Source organism: Jatropha curcas, chromosome 8 (genome assembly GCF_041381405.1).
Source record: "Jatropha curcas cultivar XTBG-Jc1 chromosome 8, XTBG_Jcur_1.0, whole genome shotgun sequence".
In the NCBI taxonomy this organism is placed as follows: domain Eukaryota; kingdom Viridiplantae; phylum Streptophyta; class Magnoliopsida; order Malpighiales; family Euphorbiaceae; genus Jatropha; species Jatropha curcas.
This window is the reverse complement of record NC_143158.1, coordinates 714877-726512: the sequence shown is the minus strand read 5'-3', so window position 1 is coordinate 726512 and position 11636 is coordinate 714877. Positions and strand designations below refer to the sequence as shown.

At 34.5% G+C, this 11636-nt stretch overlaps 2 protein-coding genes across 2 annotated transcripts; both read right to left on the bottom strand.

The window, feature by feature from the left end:
• Nucleotides 1-2601: 2601 nt before the first annotated feature.
• On the bottom strand, nt 2602-5923 carry LOC105637571 (DOMON domain-containing protein / dopamine beta-monooxygenase N-terminal domain-containing protein). The gene has a single exon (XM_012221061.4). The coding sequence runs from the start codon at nt 5607-5609 to the stop codon at nt 2859-2861; it is 2751 nt and encodes a 916-aa protein (XP_012076451.1). The 5' UTR covers nt 5610-5923; the 3' UTR covers nt 2602-2858.
• A 2406-nt stretch (nt 5924-8329) lies between these two features.
• On the bottom strand, nt 8330-9825 carry LOC105637570 (putative CCR4-associated factor 1 homolog 7). The gene is made up of 2 exons (XM_012221060.4): nt 9632-9825; nt 8330-9517 (listed from the first exon to the last, which is right to left on the bottom strand). Exon 2 carries the CDS (start codon nt 9368-9370, stop codon nt 8543-8545), a length of 828 nt encoding a protein of 275 aa, XP_012076450.1. The 5' UTR covers nt 9371-9517; nt 9632-9825; the 3' UTR covers nt 8330-8542.
• Nucleotides 9826-11636: the final 1811 nt, after the last annotated feature.

Sequence of the window (11636 nt, the reverse complement as noted above, 5' to 3'; positions counted from 1 at the left end):
CTTTTCAATATTTTAAACATGCATTGCGGTGTGAGTTTATGGCGCCAATTTAATAATTTAATAGTTACTTCTATTTGAATTACTATATAACATGGCGCCAATTCAATAATCTATCAACTACTTTTATTTAAGTTACTATTTATGACATTTGTTGAGTAACGGTTTGTATTTATATAACGAAATATCAGTTCATATTTAAACAAATAAGAAATTATATACCTTCATAATTTATCTATTCAAAAAAAGGTTTTCCTTGTTGATATGGTTATAAACCATGGTGTGACATTGCTTCCATATAGCAATTTAAACTTCATTGTTTGTGCAAATAAAAAGATGTAATCACAAATTCCACAAAGAAACAAGTAACTTATTGTAAATGTAAAAAATATGATTTTAAACTATGAATTCAGCGCGCTTTTTCAACATTTTAAATTTGCATTTGCAATGTGAATTTATGGCGCCAATTTAATAATTTAATAGCTATTTTTATTTGAATTACTATATAACATGGCGCCAATTCAGTAATCGATCAACTACTTTTATTTAAGTTACTATATATGACATTTGTCGAGTAACGGTTTTTATTTATGTAATAAAATATTAGTTCATATTTTAATAAATAAGAAATTACTATACCTTCATAATTTATCTATTACAAAAAAGGTTTTCCTTGTTGATATGGTTATAAATCATGGTATGACATTACTTCCATATATGCAATTTAAACTTCCATTGTTTGTGCAAATAAAAATGTTTTATCACAAATTTCCAAAACTAACCAAATAAACTTAATTATTGTAAATTAAATATACGATTTTAAACAACAGATATGGGGCTCGTTTATGATATTTAACTAAATGTTAGTAGTATAAGTCAAAGTGAGATAAGAATGTTTGAGATCGTTTGGTAATGCTTTACATAGATCTTTAGATGCATTCGTTTATAAGTATGATACATTGATTGTGGAGAGTGTTAAACGAATAAAAGGTTGATTTGAAATTACACGGATAAAAGTAATTATAAATAATCTTCTATCTTTGGACATTAATACGAATTTAGCTATGAATATAATAGAATAAAGACAAATGATTCATATAGCCAACTTCAATTAATTTGAGATTTAGATTTAGTTGTTATTATAATATTAGTTACAGACAATAACAATTGAAATGTTAAATATTAAGATACGCCGAGTTAGTAATGTAGTAGTTATTAGTTATTAAACTTCCGATGATACAAAACAACCAAAACCCGGGTATGCAAATATTTTGTTTTTAATATCCGTTGTGATCAAATTAATAGCAATACAAACCATAATATAAGCAACAACTAACCGAAGTTTACTATATGAATTAATTATCTCTATTCTATTATGTTCATAGCTATATCCTCACTAATATTTAAAGATCGTGGACTAATATCAATTACTCTCCAAGTAATTTTAAGTCAGATCTTGTTCCTTTTCAGCATCACTTACTACCAAAATATCAGAACTTGTGATAATAAAAAATGAAAATTACGAAGAATAAGCCAATTAAAGAAATTTGTTACGATGAGGTGATTAATTGTGACTACTAACATTTAATTCGTGATTGCTTTCACATAGAAAGAGAAAGTAATAAATTTTATATCAAAGTTAAAGATTAGAGTTTTAATAGCTGAGATTTCAATTATCATTTCAATTTGGTAAGTGTTAGGTATACGTTGGATGATTCGTGTACAAAAACAAGAGAGTCGTAAATAAGGAAATTACAAATAATATATAATATATTTTATATCCCAACTAGATCTTAATTGCCATAGACGGTCATTTTGTGCGATAAAAGGTTTTTTCTTTCCTTTTTTGCGTATAAATAGAGGCAGTAGACAAAATAAGATAATTATGTTTAGGTCGCAACTCGCAACAACTTAATTATCTAGCTTAAAATTGAATAAATTGAGGAATTAAATTTACATAGATCCGGTTTATGGGCTTGGGCTCAAATGATTAACCAAGCTAATGACAATGAGGCCCAATAGAGAGAAATATTAGGCCTTAAACTCAAATAGGCAGCTAATGATACCTACAAAAAAAGAAAACACCGACCAATGGTTATAACTTGAAATCTGTATAAATAAACCAAGGTAAATGGTAGGGCAAATGCAAAAAATAAACCGAAGAGCTACTATAATGAAAAAAATGCAATACAACAATGCCAAGAATTCAAAAATCATGGTGGAAAACCTGCAAGAAAAAGAAGGGCAACATTAATTATTCGAAGACGAAGAAAGTGGAGGCTACACCAATCCCTTAAACTTCAGAATATGATAGTTAAATCAATGAAAAACAAAGGTGGGAATTTTCAATCACGCAGAAATGGATAAAAGGTGAATTTGTGACCATTCAGAACTCTTCTAAATGTATATGGTAAGGCCAATTCACGTATTAGGAAAGGCAAATCCCATAAGCAACCACATGTTTTTAAGACCAACGATTAGAATATTCAAGTACAATCTAACATTAATCACCACAAGAGCCTACATAATAATCCAGCTGCACATTATAATATAAAGACTACAAAACCTTAAAGGCCTTCAAAAGTCCAGTATAAAGACGAGATGTGATGAAACTGATATAATCTTCTACTATGTTAAAAGAAGTATCCGGTATACAAAATACAATTTTTAATGGTAATTACTCTTTGCATTGAGTGGGTGAAGGGGAAACTATCATGAGTGAGAAGGCCCACTTAAGCCAGAAAAAAGAACTTTCAAGCGCATAAACAAGCCTGCTAATGCTATCCCCTGTATGAGTAAGAAAATTTTCAAAACTGGTGAAGTGGGGTGAGCTTATATCAAAATTAATTTATCGAAAATATCTATCTACTTAAAGGCTCTAATTGAACTTCCATTCTTCCAGATTGTTGTGAATGTTTTTGTGCAGCCATGCTTGGACTTAAGAGATCAACAGAATCATCTTCATCAGGGGTACTCCAACTTCTTCTGCCAAATCTGTCCCTCCTTTGCTGTCTTTCCCGATATTCCAGATACATGACAATTAATAAACCAACCAAGAACCAAACAATTAATGCCCAATTATATCCATGAACATCTTCGCTTCCATATCTATCTTTCAAATGCTCCATTCCACTGAAAAGTGCCACAACTCCTGCAACGATGGCACATCTGCCAACAATAGTGTGAAAATACTCCCAAATAAGCCTCCTTGAGGATACCTCCTCCCCATTAACAGGTTTTTGGGGCCGCATGCAAGCATTTACTGGTTGTACACAAGCCAAAAATATAGCAGTAAGTCCAAACTTAACGTGAAACGACCTGACATAGAATCCCTGAAGCTCAGCCACTGCAAAAAGAAAGCCAAGTAGGATAATTGCTAAGCCCGAGTACTGCAAGTAAACATGAATTCGGTACCAACCATCCCCCTTCACATGCTTCAAGTATCTAGCTGCCAAAATTCCACCAGGAAGCAAAATCCCCCAAGCAAGAAACATCATGAACCCATGAACAGCTAATACAGGTTGTAAATCTTGCTCAGCCTCTCCAAAACCCCGCAAAAGTAACACCCGGACAGGCCTATGACTAGTCACAGAATGCATATTTCTTTCGCTTAGATGTCCATCAGACCATTTAGTACCCATTGCCCATATGACCTTAAGAGGACTCGTGGGATCTATAATATTTTTGCACTCCGGCCTATCATTCTGGCTACATGATGGTTTCAAGGGGCGAATAAACTCTAAGGTTATGATGCCATTTTCTGATTTGCACCTTACATTAGTCAAACTCTCATTGGTTGGATGAACATTTGAGGCATCCTTTCCGTCAATCCAATATGTGTTTACATGTCCCTTGCTACTCTCATCAACCCAGCCAACATAAGCATAGCTATTCACCATTCCACTACCAAATCCTATCGCAATATAACCGCTTTTTTTCTCGCCTCGAGCTGCTATAGATATAGAATCTTCCGACAACGTCCAAAAGAACGTCACTTGCTGATCGTCCAAAACAACACTGTTATTATACATATCAGATAAACCCCCATCAACCACCTCAACTCTCCAGCCCATCTTTTGTTGATACAACGATTGATAGTACACTTGATCTGGAGTATTCCTATCCGGTTCCCAAACCAATTCCATAGGGCTAGCCACAACACCCTCGGCTTCAGGCCCTCCAGCATAAATAGTCTCTGTTGCATTCCTCAACGTTGCATTCCCACCCATCAAATCTGAAGTAATGTACAATGCAACATCATGTCCAGCTTGAACTGAAAACTTTACAGGCACCCCTCTTTCAACTCTCAAAACTGGAGCCTCCTTCTTATTGATGTACAAAACCTTTGAAGGATTTGGTGGATTAGGATAATGCATTGCAGGAGCAGAGGTAATAGTAAGAGGCACATTTGCATCAGCAATAATCAAATCCTGATCCTCCTTGTCCTCCGCGTCCAAGGGCCCTAAGCAATCATTCACCGGTTCAGATACATTAAGCACCAGATGACCATACCTCACTTTTTCTGGCTCTCCATGATTCTGAGGGAGATAATAAGGCCTAAGACTGTCAGGCGGCCTCATTAACCCTATTGCCCAAATCACTGTCATATTGGCTGTTTCATTCACTGGCAAATCATATTTTTTGTCAACTGAAACCAAAGGCCTTCTATACCTAATAAACGACACCCCATCCCTTCTATGCCCATAAATCAACTGTGTGTTGTTCACCAATTCAACTGGGTCCGATCCTTCATATATGGTATCTGGGCAAACCCCGAAGGCAGAACCATCCTTGTCTATGGTACATTCCCTGTATGTTGTAATGAAAAAATCATCAGCAAAGGGCTTTCTCTCCTCTGTGAACCCAGTCACCGCCACGTCAGCACCCTGCATTAGCTCCGAGTTAGAATCCGGTCTGGCCCACCCAAATGCCATGTAATTCTGGATCCCAGTGGCGGCCTCTAATCCTATATCAATGGAGCCATTTTTCACATTCAAACTCCATCTAATCCTAAAACTGTTAGACAACACCTTGCAATTATCAAACATCGTTGGCGCTGTAACATTCCAACTTTTTCGTTTGTCGAGAGTAGTATCATTAACAGACGGCGAGGGAGCCAGGCCGGGGGTTAAGGCGGGGTCCGACATGGACTCATTGGTGAGAATAATGTGACCGAAATCAGACGCTGTTGGCAGGTCCCAGACAGAGAGGGCTTGGATCCGATCCCAGGTGACGTTTTTTCTCAAACGAACGATAAAAGAGGCGTTCTTGTAGGTCTGGTTAAGCTTATGATCGGAGACGATAAAACCGTTCGTCAAGTTAACAAAATTGGGGGAGACCGCACCCCACCAGTGCACATCGGCCCCAGGGAGCATATCGAATTGAGAAACCCTAAAGGAGCAATCATCAATTATGGTCACAACTCCACGGAGCTGATGTTGGACCATGGTGAATTCAGATTCAAATCCGACATAGGAACTCGAGTTTGAACAGGATTGACCCGGATCCGCATGGCAAAAGTAAAACAAGGAATTGAAGAGACACACTAACACGAGAACAAGACGCTTGTTATGGGACATGAAGGAAATGAGATCCGATTCGGATCGGATCATAAATGGTAGTATTCAAATTGTTACCTGAATCCGATATAAAAGAAGAAGAGATTTAACTGATGTTGAGAACAAATGCCCTTATCTGAGGTGCGTTGTCTGCAAAAAAGAAAAAAACAAATAGAAGAGAGAATGAGTTGACTCGATGGGAGAAACGAGTCACGGTGATCCTGAAAACTTCCTCTATTTTCTAGTTAGGAAGGAATGAGAAAGAAAATTGGAACGAGTTACGGAAATGGCATTTTCGTCCAAAACATTTTGACAGGCTGAGGAAGGGACGCGGTTTTGCTTACAAAAGACATCCACGCAGACAGAAGAACGAGAGAAGCAATATTTTAAAATTTTGTTATGTTTAGTTAATTAAAAAATAAAAGCTTGTATTTTTTTTTTTTTTTTTGAAAATAAATAAAAGCTTGATATCCTTTTTAAAAAATCATTATCAGAAAATTAATTATTTATTGGTTACACGCAATAATTGGGCTGAAACATGCTTAATATTGCAATGAATTTATTTTATTGTTTGTACGGCAGCAGGTTGTCCTATGAATACAAATTTGAAGGTCGAAACAGTTAAAGGTAATTTCTTTGACAATATTTATTACCTCGAAACTTAAACTAGTTATCGTCTGTCATAAATAATAAAAATAACTTAAAAGTGGTTCGATTTTGAAATTTTCAAACAGTTTTTATGCACGTTTTGATGTTGAAGCACCTGTTATCTTATTTTTCTATTAACAACAACGTGCATCCCACAACCAAAAAGTTATCGCGGTGGGCCGGTGGAGGGTCTCCTATTGGATTTGAACTTGTTACTTTCCTTAATTATTATTCCTCTCGAGGTTCTACCAACTTTTACCATTCAGGACAAAAACACAGGACCATTTTCAATTCAGGACAAAAACACACGACGCTCTATAGCCTGTAAGTACCATTCTGCAAATATTCTTTCATCCAAAGAATCTTCTTTAATACATCTATCTGATAAAATTTCTAACTCTCTTGGCATCACAAAGTTACAAGTTCATCTCAACGTTTCTATACATCTTTTACATCAAGAGCCTATTAATTTAATTTTTCATGCATTTATTATTATTGGCTATTCGAGTTCCTTCAACGGGTGCTGCAAGTTGCCCATTATAGCTGGCTCCAGACTCTGTTTAACTATGCTTCGACTTACATATGCATATCATAGGCATTGCAGTAGTGATACTAGCAATTCTAATCAGCCAGAAATCACATGCATTTTATTATGACAAATATTCCATAGCAAGTAGCAACAAATTGAAAACCTGGATGTGAAACGAGTCGATTAGCCGTGAAAAAATATGCAGATGTTTGACCAGCCAGATTGACATCAATCAACATAAAGAAAACTGCAAACAAGGAGCAATACCAGCCAGTCACAATGGGTCCACAGCAAAAACATTATCATGCCAAAGCTAGCACTTTAAGCCAACATGCATTTTACGGATATAAGGAATGAAAAATAACAAGTTTGCTCTTACTGAGCGGTTGTAACTGAGAAATGGATGGAATTTCTGAGTCGGTTGAGGTTGAAATTTGCCATCAAATTTAATAAAGCATATACTGTCTTTCAATCACAAATTTATTAAAACTTCATCTTACTTCAAGTACTCTGAAACCACAGCAGATAAATGGACCAACAAATCAAACGAGAGATAAGAACTAGGTGGCAAGTGTCAAATGCAGAAATCACTATAGATACATCAGCTATCAGCATCCAGTAAGGAAGCTACAAATGAAGATCTAAGATGCTCCTTGATTCATGAACAGTTATTCAACCACATTTCAGGAAATTTTAGTTGTTAAAGTTTTGCTTCTTTAAATCAATCCCTGAGAGACTCAATTAATATTAGAACTATTACATTGACAGAGAACAACACAATTATCCAATAACCCAAGAGACACAAGTTATCATTTCGGATTGTGGACCTCTTCATAGCCCTGTTCTTCAAGGATCAAACACTGGAAAGAAAATAAATTGTGCAATAAATTAAATATCATAAGCTACTGCAATATAGAGGCCAAAGTAAACATATTCATATTATCAGCATGCACCTGCAGGCTTTGTATTCTAGGCAGAGATTAACCTATTCATCTGAAATCGTCAAAGACGATCAACATACATTAGTGCCACAAAAATAATCAGAAATTGACTGATTGATTATTTTTACATACCTTATCTGAGTACACATTTTCCAGTAAGGAGGCACTCTGCTCTTGTTCCATTTCACATACTCTTGAAGACAGGCCGCTGATAAAATAACTAAATTGACCAGTGGAAGATGCATTATCATGAGACAATAACTTGTACACTTTATTGCACCTCACTTTTTCTCAACAGATTGAAATACAGCTGCCCCCCAAAAAAACACACACACACACAGCTAGTTATTTCACAAGTCACTGTGATCTTGTAATAGAGTTTCACAAACCGCATCCTTCTATTCACAAAATTAAGCAGTTCAACATATAGGAACATGAGCACCAGCCAATATCAGGACTCTTAGTCCAGTACAAGCATAGAATAATTATAGACTAAAATCTCACTCAAAATGGATAAACACTGAATGTGAGAGAGGGAGAGAGAAAAAATGTAGAGAACAAAAGATATCCATGAAATAAGACAAACGAGTAAGTATATCCATCGAAAGTGGATAATAAAAGTATCTAGATGATACATAAATGTTAAGCAGAATAAGTTTTCAAGAACTAAAATTATTATTGATAAACTAACTGCAATAATGTACAAGGACACCAAACTAAAAACCAGTTCAGGTTTCAGTCACAAATAAGAAAATGAAAGAAGTCACCACTAGAACAACAATCTTTTTTGCCAAAGTATACAAGAGAATTGAAAATCTCACACTCAGGTAGTCTACAAATATTCATCATCTTTTGCCAATTATTTCTTTTCAATTAGTATTTTGTCCATTCTCAACACCGAGACCATATAAAACTCCTGCGTACTTCTCTGCAGAACCGTTGAAAAAGTTATCCCTCAGCTTCCTAAATGTGCAGGAAGTGAGCAAACTATCGGAGCCCGCTTGATGGCATACACCAACTCTTTCCACCTCCAATAGCTCTGCAAGCTTGTTCAACCCCCCATGAAGGCTATTGCAAAACTTCATCAAATGCTTGATATCATACACCACAGGAAAGTACATATTGATCAAGTCAAAAAATCCTGCTTGTGTATCAGGCAAACTCCTGCAAGTCAAAAGCTTAAGCAAGTACCCAAAATCATACCCGCTATGAAATGTAACCCAATACACGCTATCATTCAAAACAACCCCAGATGACATCAGAAGCTCACCAAATCGATTAACATCAATACCCTTTTCATTATTCTTCTTAAAATCAATCCCACATTGGCGCAACAGCTCAATAGAGTCACTAGCAAATATGTCCTCGCTGATATTGAACTCACGAAAATTGAATTGCCAAATGCAAAACTTATCGGTTCCACAAGTGGGCAAATTCCCATTCTCGTCAGAGAAAGTGAGACCCAATTGGATCAATTTCAACATATCAACGTTATCTTTCAAAGTCTGATAGTTATAGTCATTTATGTTCTTAAAATTTCCCACCGGACGCAGAACCACGCCCGGGAACTCAGTATCCATAGCTACATAATTGAATTGATCAACAATTTCACGAATCAAAGCAAATTCTTCCTCGAGATTGTCATTCCACACCTCTCGGATTTGAATGGAGTCGTCATTCTTAGGTATAATTGACATTTCCAACAAACGAATTCAAAAAGCAACAGAGTAGCTAATACTATAAACCCCAGATCTGAAAAAAATAAGCATAATCACCCAAAACCTGAACTAGTCCAGTTGTGAGCTCGATGTCCCACGTGGCGTCGTTTCTTATTTGGTATAGATCTGCATCAAAACGAACCCAGGAAGCAAACCTATGTTATAACCGTAGTGACAACAGAACAATCAAACTGCCCCAAAAAAGCTAAACTGAGAAACGCAAAATAGAGGAGATCTAACCTTGGATTTGAGAAATCAAGGCTTGTAGTGAATAGATCTTGAACTGAGTATCAGTAAATTATGTCTTGTTGAAAAAATAATTGTAGGTCAACGAAGGATGGCCAGAGAGAATAGGGAGGGGGAGAGAGGCAGAGGCAGAGGCTCGAGCCCTTTACTCTTGATGTCTTCGTAAACAACTGAAAGGACAGTGCAATAAAAAGGGAAAGTGATGTCGCTAGGGAACGGGTCAAAAACGAGGGCGTTTACGTGGTGTTTCCAGAAGGACCATAGCGACGGCGTTTGTTGTTTTAGCTTTCAAGCGAATTAAACCTAATGTATTTATTGTATTTTATCCCCTTCTTAAGTCTTAACCTTAATTAATGTTAGGATAAATAATTTTTTAATCTTTCTAGTTTCATCATAATTACCTATGATTTTTTTCTTTTATTTAGTAAATAATAAATACATTAGTTAGTGCATGAGATTTAATACTATTAAACTATTTCGTCGGTTGATTTAAAAAGTATTATTCAAAGGTATGACGCTATAATTTTTTTTAATATTGGAGAAAGGAATTCGGACCTAAATTTATTGTCAGGTTATATATGCACTTACCATTAAGTTATGCCTTGATGTGTATAATATTTTATTATTTGAATCTTTAATTTTTTTTTTTTTTATAATATTTGAATCTTGAATTATGATCAAACTTAAGTAATGAAATAATTAATTACCCTTAGCATTTTATTTTATTAAGCATTTTATCCATAGACAATCATACAGTAATTATATTATTATTATTATCGAATTTACTCCATATAAAAATCAAATATTTATTTTTGTAAATTTTAAATGTCAAAAGGTTAAGTTATGAAATTTATATATATATAGCTGAATACTTAATTTAATTCTTGAACTTTGATTAACAAAAAAAATTGTGACCTCTTGAATTTTAAAATTGATTTTATAGTATTCTAAACCTCACTTTTTATAATAAGTTTACATATTCTCTTATTAAAAATAATTATTATTTTTGATTATTTTTACATATTAAATATTGATTCGATATGTAGTCAGTACAACTTTTGAATAATAATTTTCAATTTTTTAATTACTATTTAAAAAATATAAATATGAATGATATGACATCACTAAACTGAGTCTAAATATAAAATTTAAAGACATATCAAATGAAAAACGATGATTATACAACATCAATAAACAATTGTAATGCATTGGGTCAAACTAATTAAGGTTTGAAAAGTCAATATATGGTTGAATTGTTATTGACGGCGACATAAGTTAATTAGTTAAAAATAATGTTACTGACTATAGCAGCTACATTGTTTTAATCTTCAACAAACCTCCAAAACTCCAGGTGTTAGCAAATAATTGAAATCAGTAACTTGTTTTCTAAGCATGTCTTGTTGTCTGTTGGGAGACTCGTTGACCTCAAGCGGAGATTTTTATTTTTGAAAGATAGAATTAGGAGGTGTAATCTCTTTATGACCTTATAAAATAAAAAATTTTTAAATTTATTAGTAAGTGCATTTTATAAAAACCGAACACGTTGAGTCTTGATTACTACTTTAACCAAAGCATTATTGATAATTCATATAGAAAAGATATAAGTTTTGTGTGAATGTGTAGAGAATTTAAAAATGATGGGCTGCCTCTACTACTAAGATGTAGTGAGGGAATTTTCACTAAAATAAAGTTTAATAACCAAAAATAATAATTTAAAGTTATACAATTTTAATGAACCTCTGTGTAAAATTTGTCCATCACCTATATAATTTATCATAGTTGTGAAATTCAATTATTTGCTATCAAAGGATTAGGTAACGAAAACAAGCACACAAGTGGCCAGTTGCCACGTATTGAATCTATATGCCGTGTCATTCTAGACAAGTGCATTGACCAATGAGTCCGATGACCAATGACCATTCAAAGCTACAGGGAGTACAGATTATGGACTAAAAAATCACAATATTATCATATTAAGGTAGAGATTATATATAAATAT

Excerpts from the sequence above, each read along its gene's own strand:
- LOC105637571 (XM_012221061.4), bottom strand. The coding sequence starts at position 5,609 with ATGATCCGATCCGAATCGGATCTCATTTCCTTCATGTCCCATAACAAG.
- LOC105637570 (XM_012221060.4), bottom strand. The coding sequence starts at position 9,370 with ATGTCAATTATACCTAAGAATGACGACTCCATTCAAATCCGAGAGGTG.